At 43.9% G+C, this 12010-nt stretch overlaps 2 protein-coding genes across 2 annotated transcripts in view; one reads left to right on the top strand and one right to left on the bottom strand.

Moving 5' to 3' along the window:
* The window catches only part of ACKR1 (atypical chemokine receptor 1 (Duffy blood group)), a 7830-nt gene extending 6163 nt beyond the window's left edge, over positions 1 to 1667 (top strand). The window contains exon 2 of the mRNA XM_029286534.1: positions 750 to 1667. Coding sequence (XP_029142367.1) covers positions 750 to 1667 — 918 coding nt within the window. The remainder of the gene's footprint in view (positions 1 to 749) is intronic.
* A 6054-nt stretch (positions 1668 to 7721) lies between these two features.
* The window catches only part of LOC114923491 (mucosal pentraxin-like), an 8226-nt gene continuing 3937 nt past the window's right edge, over positions 7722 to 12010 (bottom strand). Inside the window, exon 3 of the mRNA XM_029286533.1 lies at positions 7722 to 7789. Coding sequence (XP_029142366.1) covers positions 7722 to 7789 — 68 coding nt within the window. The remainder of the gene's footprint in view (positions 7790 to 12010) is intronic.

Here is a 12010-nt window from a genome sequence, read left to right as displayed (position 1 = left end):
TAGGACTCTCTCTATCATCATCATCATCATCATCTTCTTCTTCTTCTTCTTCTTCTTCTTCTTCTTCTTCTTCTTCTTCTTCTTCTTCTTCTTCTTCTTCTTCTTCTTCTTCTTCTTCTTCTTCTTCTTCTTCTTCTTCTTCTTCTTCTTCTTCTTCTTCTTCTTCTTCTTCTTCTTCTTCTTCTTCTTCTTCTTCTTCCTTCTTCTTCTTCTTTCTTCTTCTTCTTCCCCTCCTCCACCTCCTTCTCCTCCTCCTCATCTCTCCTTATTCTCTTTCTCCTCTATATCTTCTCCTTCTCCTCCTCCTCCTCCTCCTCCTCCTCCTCCTCCTCCTCCTCCTCCTTCTCCTTCTCCTCCTTTCTTATTTCTTCTTTCTTCTTCTAATACCAGCTTAAACAATCCTCTTGTTCAAAGACCAGGAACCAACAGACCTGCCTTTGTGATGCCTGAGGCAAAAGGCAGGGCCCGGCTGCTTCTCTACCTAAACCCCAATTAGACTCACAGCTGAATCTTAGTTTATCTTTGACAACCAGGCAGCCCCTTCTGCCTCCTTCCAAGACACAAATCCAGACCCAACCGGGGCCAGGAAGACTGCCAACACCCAACGCCATTTAGCTCCTTCACAGCTCCTTCAGCCTCTTCAGCCACCAGTCACCCTGGTTTTCCCCTTCTTTCTCCTTCCTCTTTTCTTGCCCATTTCTCGTTTATTCCCTTCCGCCCCCCTCACCTCTCCCCCTTCTCTCTCCCAGCGGCAGGAGGAAGGCGGCAACACCACCGTCTTTGACTACTCAGCCCACCTGGACTACTGGCAGCTGATCGACAGCTTCAGCCTGAACCAAACGGAGGACTACGACTGGTACCAAAACTTCGCCGAACCGTGCCGGTACACCTTTTGTTCCACCTTCATCCGCGGGATTCCAGCTTTCCTAGGGATCAGCTGTACCCTGGGGATTGTGGGCAACGGGATCCTGGGCACTGCCTTGGCCAAAGGCCCTCGGTTCTGGGACCAGCGCCGGCCAGGCAAGGCGGAGCTTGCTCTGCTCGCCATCGCAGGGCTGGTTTTCGCTTCCACCTTGCCGTTTTTCGCCCTGGGCATCGGCTGGAATTGGGCTTTTGAAGACCGCCTCTGCCAAGCGATGCACGGACTCAAATTCGGCAGCGTCTTTGCCCAGGGCTTGCTGGCAGCGGGCACCGCCTGCCCGAGCCCCCGGGGTCTCCCCAGGCCGCTTCTGGCCACCCTGCTGTGGACCATGGGCTTCCTCTGCGCCATCCCAGCTGCGCTGGTGAGCAGCGCCGATGGACTCTGCATACCGGACCGTCTCGCCGCGCTTCACGCCTGGTCCCTGGTCCATGCGATCTTCTGCTTGGTGCTTCTGTTCCTTCTCCCGCTCATCATGGTCTCCGCCACCGTGGGTCTCAAGGGGTGTGGAGAGAGGGGGCACCCCCGTTTGAACATCAGCTGGCTTTTTTATCTTTTCTGGGGTCCCTACGGGGTGGCCGTGTTCCTGGACATGCTTCAGAAGGAAACTTCGTTTTCCCAAAATTGCAGGTTTCTGGAACATCTCAATCTCTTTCTGGGCCTGTCGGAAGGATGGGGAATGCTCCACTGTTACCTGTGCCCCGTCTTAATTCTGGGGGTGGGCTTTTGTCGTCGAAAGACGGCCTAAACGGAGAAGACCACACCTGAAAGCCCCTACAGGTAGTCCTCGGCTTACGACAACTAAGACTAGAATTTCTCCTGCTAAGCTAGGCGGTGGTCAAAATGAGACGTGCGCAATTTTGCAACCTTTTTCCTAAGGTGGTTAAACGAACCACGGCCGTTGTTAAGGGACTCACACAGTCATTAAGCGAGTCCCCACTGACTTTGCTTGTCCGATGTCAGCGGGGGAAGGTCGCGTGATCACGTGACCCCGGGATGCAGCAGCCATCGTAAATACATCCTGGTTTGCCGGGCATCTGAATTTTGTTTCAGGCAACCGTGGGGATGCTGCCAATGGTTGCTTTTTTCAGCGGCGTCATAACTTCAGACCATCACTAAATGAATAGCTGTAAGTCGAGGACTATCTGGACCCTGAGCAATCTGTCCAGCAGTCTCCTTTGCCTCCTGGGATGAAGCCACAGAGGCTGTTTCTGATGCACAGACATCTGAGCTTCCGCTATGTAACAAACCACATTCTGTCTTCCACCAGGGTGTTTTTTTAGCATCGCAAATAAAATATTTTTAAAACGGGCCTTCTCATATGCTTTTGGCTGAATCGTGTCCGGCCCCTAGCTGCAGAAAGGACTTTGGATGCTGGAGTTTCAGGTATGATCCCAATCCAATCAGAATAGAGCTGGGAGGAACCTCAGAGGTCTTCTAGTCCAACCCCCTGCTCAGGCAGGAAACCCTACACCATTTCGGACAATCGGCTGTCCAGTCTCTTCTTGAAAACTTCCAGTGTTGGAGCATTCACCGCTTCTGGAGGCAGGTTGTTCCACTGGTTAATTGGAAAACAAATGACTCATTTAACAACTGCACCAAACTCAATCCTGAATTTTCTGTCCCCACTGTGGTTTTAAGTCAAGGACCACCTGTAGATTCTTTGCTCGGCCAGGGAGATACAGAAAAGCCTCACAATTACACACCTTCCTTGCGGAAAGCACCTTAATTTCTTAGAGTTAGCAAGAAGGACCTCCCTAATTAGGAAAACCCCTCTCTTTTCTCCTGATCTTCTAAACTTCCAGCCTTGGATCCTTCCAGGAAAGGAAATTGTGCTGTTCCACCACGGGGGAAAAATATATATATTTATTCCAAGAAAACCCTTGCTTTAAGCGACTGATAGCTGCCAAAGTACCAAGCGATTAAATCTGACTTTTGGGAAGCATCGGAGGGCAAGGTGCCAAAATAAACATGCCGGTTTTGGGCAGAGCGAGAAGCATCTGGAAGCCTTTGTTAATCAAGGGGGTCATAGACACCGCCAGCCCCCCCAACTCTGTTTCTGGGAAGGGTCGACCCAGAGTTGATTACGGCTTCCCTCCAAGACAATTGTAGGAAAATCAACGCAACCCATGGTTTGAAAAAATAAATAAATAGCAAACGTTTGAGGGGATCAAACTATTTTCCAAAGCACTAGAAGGCAAGATGAGAAATCATGAGTGGAAACTAACCCAGGAGAGAAGCAACCTGGAATTAAGGAGAAATTTCCTAATGTTGAGAACAATTGACCAGTGGAACTGCCTGCCTCCAGAAGTTGTGGGTGCTCCATCACTGGAGATTTGCAAGAAGAGATTGGGCAGCCGTTTCTGTGAAATGGTCTAGGGTCTCCTGTTTGAGCAGGGGTTGGACTAGATGACCTCCAAGGTCCCTTCCAACTCTGGCATTCTATTATTCTGCAATACTTTTTTCTTTTTTTCCTTCCTTCCTTCCTTCCTTCCTTTCCTCCCTCCTGCCTTCTCCATCACTGGAGGTTTTTAAGAAGAGTCTATTGGGTCTTCAGCTCAAGCAAGAGGTTGGACTAGATGACCTCCAAGGTCCCTTCCAACTCTGGTATTTTAATCGGAAACACAGCTGATAATATTTGGTTTTAATTCGGCTTTTATCGGGGTTTATTTTTTGTATTTTTGTATTTTTGTATTTTGTATTTTTTTTGTATTTTGTGTATATTATTTGTTTTTAATATGCTGTGAACCGCCCTGAGTCCTATGGGAGAAGGGCGGTATACAAATTAAAATAATAAATAAATAATAATAAATAATAAATAAATAAATTCTTTTTTCCTTCCTTCCTTCCTTCCTTCCTTCCTTCCTTCCTTCCTTCCTCCCTCCCTCCCTCCCTCCCTCCCTCCCTTCCTCCCTTCCTCCCTTTTCCTTCACTGGAAGTTATTAAGAACAGTCTAGCTAGGCAGTCATTTTTCTGGAATAGTGGGTCTCCTGCTTGAACAGGGGGTTGGACTGGATGACCTCCAAGGTCCCTTCCAATTCTGGCATTCTGTTATTCTGCAATTCTTTTTTCCTTCCTTCCTTCCTTCCTCCCTCCCTCCCTTCTCCTTCACTGGAGGTTTTTAAGAAGAGTCTAGCTAGGCAGTCATTTGTCTGGAATGGTATAGGCAGGGTCTCCTGCTCAAGATAGGGGTTGGACTGGATGGCCTCCAAGGTCCCTTCCAACTCTATTATCCTATGTTATGTTCTATGTTTGATTTTGGAGACCTGCCAGGACAATGAGGTGGCTGCTTTAATGCACCATGGCCAATATGGATGTGGAAAGTGGTGGCTTTATTTTTATAATTAAGATGCAATTTGGATCTTGAAAGGATAAGAAGGCCTCACCCCATCCTATCCAGCTCTAGGCTCTCTTAGTTCTTTTTTATAGCATGTAGTTCTTAATAATATTTTTAACTCTGTACTGTTTTGGTCTTCTAACTATTTTTTACTTGTTTTATAACCTGTAAGCATCCAGAGTCACCTTGTAGGGGAGAGGGGCAAGATAAAAATTTAATGAAATAATAGTAAAATAATAATAATAATAATAATAATAATAAAGTAGAATAAAAAATTTAAAAATAATAAAATAAATAAATACATTAATAACATAAAATAAAATAATAAAATATAAATAAATAAAATAATAAAATGTAAATAAAATACTAAACAAAATATAAATAAAATAAAAAAATAATAAAATAAAAATAAAAATAAACAAATGAAATGAAAATAAAAATGAAAAATAAATAAAATAATAAAAGGTAAATAAAAATAAAAAATAAATAAAATAATAAAATAAAAATAAAAATGAAAAATAAATAAAATTAATAAAAGGTAAATAAAAATGAAAAATAAATAAAATAAAATAAAATAATAACATGAAAATGAAAATGAAAAATAAATAAAATAAAATAATAAAATGAAAATAAAAATAAGAAATAAATAAAATAAAATAAAATAAAATAATAAAATGAAAATAAAAAATAAAAAAAATAAAAAAAAACAAAATAGCAAAACAAAATAGCAAAATAAAATAAAATATTGGCCTGCGAGTTCTACCATCTCTCCAATTGTGCTTTCTAAACCTGGATTCAGGGTTTAGCATGACAAATGATAGAGACCTGGACATCCCCCCCCTGCGTCTTTTCCTCCTATCCCATCTCCCCACTCTTTCTGAAGACAACCCTCCCTCCGACTAAAATCCGAATAAAAAAGGGAGCTGCTATTCTGAGGCTAACTAGCAACATGCTGCGTTTGGAATAAAGCCGCTAAAACCAATTAGGGTTTCTTAATTGATCTTCTAATCCCCTTTTTCTCTGCTTAAACTCTTCTGCACCACCACAATAGAGAGATGGAGGAAATTACACCTATTGTGGCAGTGATAAATGTATACACACACACACACATATATATGTCTATGTCTACATCTACGTATGTCTATGTCTATATGTATGTGTGTGTCTGTGTGTATACACACACACATTAGAAGATCAAGAGATAGATAGATAGATAGATAGATAGATAGATAGATAGATAGATAGATAGATAGATAGATAGAAGTAGATAGATATAAATTGATAGATAGAGAGATTGATATATATATATATATAGAGAGAGAAGTAGATAGATATAGATTGATAGAGAGAGAGAGAGAGAAATAGATAGATAGATAGATAGATAGATAGATAGATATTGATAGATAGATAGAGAGATTGATATATATATATAGAGAGAGAAAGAAGTAGATAGATATAGATTGATAGAGAGAGAGAGAGAAGTAGATAGATAGATAGATAGATAGATAGATAGATAGATAGATAGATAGATAGATAGATAGATAGATAGATAGATAGATAGATAGATAGGGAGGGAGAGAGAGAGAGAGAGAGAGAGATTATACACACACAGTTAAGTGTCCCTTCTGTGTCTTTCCACCAACAAAATTCCACGCCGGGTCCTGCAAACATTTATTGTTCCTTTGCAAACAGTTCAGATAGTCCTTGGCTTATGACCACAATACTTTTCTAAGCGAGACATTTATTGAGCTCTGCCCCATTTTACAGCCTGTCTTGCCACAGTTGCTAAGTGGATCGCTGCCCTTGTCCAATTAGTAACATGGCTGTCAAGTGAATCCAGCTCCCCCCCCCCAACTCTCCTTCCCAGAAGGTGGCCAAAGGGGATCACGTGACCCCCGGGAGACAGGGCGACCGTCATAAACACGAGTCAGTGCCCAAGCGTCCGAATTGTGATCCCGTGACCCTGGGGAGGCTGCCGAGCCTCTGAAGGTAAATCACCATGGCCAGGGGGAAACTGCAGTTGTGGTGAGTGTGAAAAATGGTCAAAAGTCACTTGTTCAGTGCCGTTGTAACTTCAAATGGTCACTAAGTGAACTCACTGTAAGCCGAGGACCACCTGTCTAGTCTCGTTTCTGCCTTTTTCCAGACCAGTGTGACAATCCCACGCCCTGCTCTGAATAAACAGGGACCCGTTTAAAAAGTCCTTGGATGTTTGATATAAGCTGCACCACTTTCCTGCGTTCTCCTCCGGCGTTATTAACTTTCCTCTCTAATTTGGAAGCCGAGGGGGAAAAAACTCCCGCTTCCCAGCAATTTCTCCCCTGGGAATCTTAATTATTTGAGCGAGAGAATTCGTAATGAGTACCCTTGGCTTGGCAGCGTAGGGTAGGGGTAGGAAATGCTTGCAGAGGGAGCCTGGCGCCCCAGGGAGGGGAGGAAAGGCCCCCCCCAGCATTGCAGCTTGTAAGATAACAATCGCCCTTGCCTCACGGATGAATCCTCTCCGGATTATGAATTGCCGACGACAACGGCTTACGAAATTTCATTGCAATGCGGCCTCGGGAAGCGAAAATTGTAGCTAATGAGGAAGGCAAAGACGAGTTGAAGGGTGGAACAACTTGGCCCCAGAAATCGTGGGCGCTCCATCCCTGGAGATTTTTAAGAGGAGACTGGACATTCAGCTGTCTGAGACGGTGTAGGTTCTCCTGCTTGAGCAGGGGGCTGGACTAGAAGACCCCCAGGGTCCCTTCCAGATTCTATTCTATTCTATTCTATTTTATTCTATTCTATTAGACATTCACCTGTCTGAGACAGTATAGGTTCTCCTGGTTGAGCAGGGGGCTGGACTAGCAGACCCCCAGGGTCCCTTCCAGCTTCTATTCTATTCTATTCTATTCTATTCTATTCTATTCTATTCTATTCTATTCTATTCTATCTGCATTCTAGTCTATTCTATTCTATACTGTTCTGTTCTGTTCTGTTCTGTTCTGTTCTATTCTGTTCTGTTCTATTCTATTCTATTCTATTATTTCTGCATTCTATTCTATTCTATTCTATTCTATTCTATTATTTCTGCATTCTATTCTATTCTATTCTATTCTATTCTATTCTATTATTAGACATTCTCCTGCTTGAGCAGGGGGTTGGACTAGAAGATCTCTAGGGTCCCTTCCAGCTTCTATTCTATTCTATTCTATTCTATTAGACATTCACCTGTCTGAGACAGTATAGGTTCTCCTGGTTGAGCAGGGGGCTGGACTAGAAGACCCCCAGGGTCCCTTCCAGCTTCTATTCTATTCTATTCTATTCTATTCTATTCTATTCTATTCTATTCTATTCTATTCTTTCTGCATTCTATTCTATTCTACTCTATTCTATTCTATTCTATTCTATTCTATTCTTATTAGACATTCTCCTGCTTGAGCAGGGGGTTGGACTAGAAGATCTCTAGGGTCCCTTCCAGTCCTAAGCTTCTATGTTCGACGTGTCCAGAGTGATCAAATTCCCTTCGCTGGACTCTGGCTGGCTTTTTTCTGTTCAGGAGAACAGAAAATTCAGCCAAATTGGATCTCGCAAATCTGCTTGGGAGAAAACATCACATTGACAAGCTGATTTGACTGCCTTGCCTTCGACTCTAATGACCCCCATCAAAGCTTGTGCATCTCTAAGTGATTATTGTCAAACTGCATTAAAAGCAGGCCACAGAAACACGACAAATTAGCTAGGCAGCCGGGCGAAGAGGCGGACAGAAATCCAGGTTGCTAAAAAGGGGGGTTGTCACTGCCACGAGGCAGGAAAGATCAGGAAATCAACTCCGCCAGGAAGGCTAAAATAATGTTTATTGAGAAAGGCTATATTTTAATACAGGCAGAGGTTGTGGATGCTCCATCACTGGAGGCTTTTAAGAAGAGACTGGACAGCCATTTCTCTGGAATGGTGTAGGGTCTCCTGCTTGAGCAGGGGGTTGGACTAGAAGACCTCCAAGATCCCTTCCAGCCTGAAACACCAGCATCCAAAGTCCTCTGTTATCCTGTATCCCATAAACCATCTTTATTTATTTATTCGTATGCTTACTTCCTTACTAGATTTGTGTATGGCCCATCTCTTCTAGAGGCGACTCTATCACAAGTTCAGTCTTCTGTTGACCACACAGATGTTCTTTGTCTCCTGATCTGATCGCTCTCCTTTTTTTTTTAATGATTATTATTATTATTTTAATAAAGGGACATCTCACCACGATTTGCTCTTTCACAGCTGACAGGGCAGTTGACAAGTTATTAGGAGAGGCAGTGCTTCGTCTCCTGCCTTCGGCCCCAGGGCTGCCCACGCTTGGCAGTCCCCTGTCATCCAAGATGGCTTCACATTGGGAGAAGAAGTGACAAGCTCTTCTGTGGTCTGTAATTGTCCCCTGGCTGGGTCCGGTGACGTGGCATAGATCTCGGCTTGTCGAGAGAGAGGCAAGGAAAGTGAATCACCCGTCATTTGGGGGTAGACATAGGCTGTTGCCTCCTCATTTCTTACTTTAAAGTGTCAAGGAAAGAAGGAGAGGAGAGGGAGAGGAGAGGAAGGGAAGGGAGGGGAGAGGAGAGGAGAATGGGTGGAGGAGAGGAGAAGAGGAAGGAGAATGGGCAGAGGAGAAGAGAGGGAGAAGGAGAAGGAGAGAGAGGAGAGAGGAGAGGAGAGGAGAGGAATGGGTGGAGGAGAGGAAAAGAGGAAGGAGAATGGGTGGAGGAGAGGGAGAGGGAGAGGAGAGGAGGAGAATGGGCGGAGGAGAGGAGAAGAGGAAGGAGAATGGGCAGAGGAGAAGAGAGGGAGAAGGAGAGAGGGAGAGGGAGAGGAGAGGAGAGGAAGGAGAATGGGTGGAGGAGAGGAGAGGAAAGGAAAAGAAAGGAGTATGAGGAGGGAGGGAGGGAGGAAAGGAAGGAAGGAAGGAAGGAAGGAAGGAAGGAAGGAAGGAAGGAAGGAAGGAAGGAAGGAAGGAAGGAAGGAAGGACCTTGCAAGCTAAGGCTGATCTCCATGACAAGCTCAAATTATTCTAACAATAGTTCTAACAATACGTTGCCTTGAAAGAAGCCACCATCTTAAGAAATTAAATATAGTTTATCCATTTATGCAGAGTACATTGCGGTGGACACAAATGGTGTTTGTATTATTCCAAATTGACAGTTTGATCTGTTTGGAGAACAAAACCACCCTGTTCAGTGGGCCTTCAACCCAGCTGAGATGTATTTTACCCCTTGACCATCAAAAACAGGATCGACATTCATTCTGCCCAAGGCAGAATCCAAAGAGCTGACTTTCGGGAACAACATGTTGTTGATTTATCAAATTTCATAAAAAAAGACATTTCTACTGGAACATCTGACAGGCGGCTTCAGCTGTGAAGCGCCTGACTCTTTAACACTTTGCCAGAGTCAACACACAAAGCGCTGATTTTGTTCCTTGGGAAGAAAACAAGTCCATCAAAGGCAATTTAAGGACACATCAGCCTGGCCCAAACCAGCATTCATGGTTCTGGAGAAGATTTCCAAATCTGGGCTGCAAAGATCTAAAGGGCCACCAGAGGGCAGGAACAAGCGACAGGAAGAAAAAAACGAACTCTTTGTCTCCACCTAGTGCTGAGTTGTATGTTAGCATTCCTTTTTTTGGGGGGGGGAAGCTCAGAATTATGGAAGTCAGTTCTAGAGATTAATTGAGCCATGGGCAGGCAACAAATGGCCTGGATATGCAGTAGGACCCCGACACACACAGACACATACACACACACACAGAGAGAGAGACACACACACACGTAAGGGAAATGAAACAGGAAACTAGCACACATGAGTAGACAAGCAATCGTTTCTCTGTGTTAGATTACAGGTACTCCTCGAGTTATGACCGTAACATAGCCTGCCCATTGCAGTCCTAACGGTCATAAAACGGATTTTGTTCCCACGACCAACCTATTTTTACGACCTATTTTGCAAATATTAAGCGAACCCATTGTTTTGGTATTCTGCGGTTCGAAATGAGAGCCAGTTTTTTGGGCGAAACCATCCTAAAATGCAATCAAGTGACCACAGGACGCTGCAAAAACGGCCATAACGTGTGGCTGGGTTGCCGAGGGCCCGAAGAGCAGGGGTGCAATCGTCAGAACTTCAGATCTGGGTCGTGAGTCCCCTTCTTCAAGGGGACCCATCCCTTCCACTTCAGGGAGAGTTTTTTTCTGACTGGAAATCGGAAGGACAAACCGGAAGCCATTTTGTGAAGATTTTCACCTTCTCGAACTCAGCTCCCTCACTTATAAAGAAAGGAGAAATTAAGAAATTAAGAGCTCAGTCAGTTCCAAGAAGGATCCATACCCCATTTGCAATATTCAGGTGCCCCCCCCCAAGGTGGCCTTGATGACTCTCAGAGAGAGTACTAATGACCAGAGGACTGCAAGGAATATAAATCCTTCCGTTCTCCACCATTCAGTCAGAACTGAAGATGCTTCCTGGATGAGAAGTGAAGCATCTCAGGGGCTGCCCCAAAGAAGAGGGAGTCAAGCTATTCTCCAATAGCCTGAAAGAGTGCAGAGAAGAACAACAAAGATGATTAGAGGTCTGGAGGCTAAAACATATAAGGAACGGCTGCTGGAATTGGGTATGTCTAGTTTAACGAAGAGAAGGACGAGGGGGACATGATAGCAGCCTTCCAATATCTCAGAGGCTGCCCCAAAAAAGAGGGAGTCAAGCTATTCTCCAAGGCGCCTGAAGGCAGGACAAGAAGCAACGGATGGAAACTAATCAAGGAGAGAAGCAACCTAGAACTAAGGAGAAACTTCCTGACAGTTAGAACAATTAATCAGTGGAACTACCTGCCTCCAGAAGCGGTGAATGCTCCAACACTGGAAGTTTTTAAGAAGAGACTGGACAAACCATTGGTCTGAAATGGTACTATAGGGTTTCCTGCCTGAGCAGGGGGTTGGACTAGATGACCTCCAAGATCCCTTCCAACTTTATTATTATTATTATTATTATTATATTATTATTATTATTATTATTATTATTATTATTATTATTATTATTATTATTATTATTATTATTATTATTATTATTATTATTATTATTATTATTATTATTATTAAAAACAAAGAAAGTCCAGATTGAGTTTGAAAAAAGCAGTTTGGAGACAGCCATGATCTGGATGCCTGAGAATCTCCACAGACATTGAGTTTAAAAAGAGCTCTCTTGCCCCATCTGGGTGAAGTCCACCCCAAAGTATTTGTGGGACAGGATTTGGATTCCACTCCAATCACGCTGCGGGATAAATTTAGACACGGCCCTGGAAGGCTATATATTTGCTGGTTGCAAAGCCAGCTTGCAGCCACCGCCGAGCTCAGCTTCCCACCGACCGGACCGAATTCCTTCTCTAAGCCCTCGCCCGTTTCTTCTCCCGGAGGGAGAAGGAGAAGATGGCCCCGTGGTGGGTCTGCGTGCTCCTCTTTGCCGGTCTCTGGAAAACGTCTCTCCAGGAAAGTGAGTATTTGTTGAGTCATCCGAGGTAGACGAGCAGCCCAGTCGCCAGGCCAGATTTAAAACCGGCTTAGGGTGCAAAAGAGCCATGCCCAGAAAGTTGGGCTACTCGACTTGCTATTTTACCTTTTACTCTGCACTTTTTACTTTACTTTTTTTTTTTTACTTTACTCTTTAGTTTACTTTGCATTTGACTTTGCTTTGTGTTTTCCTTTCCTTTCCCTCCCTTCTTCATCCATTTACTTCCTTTCCTT

Source organism: Protobothrops mucrosquamatus, unplaced genomic scaffold, assembly GCF_001527695.2.
Source record: "Protobothrops mucrosquamatus isolate PMUCROS unplaced genomic scaffold, P.Mucros_1.0 scaffold4004, whole genome shotgun sequence".
NCBI lineage: Eukaryota > Metazoa > Chordata > Lepidosauria > Squamata > Viperidae > Protobothrops > Protobothrops mucrosquamatus.
Note: the sequence above shows the minus strand (reverse complement) of the source record. Positions and strands in the feature narration are given on the sequence as shown.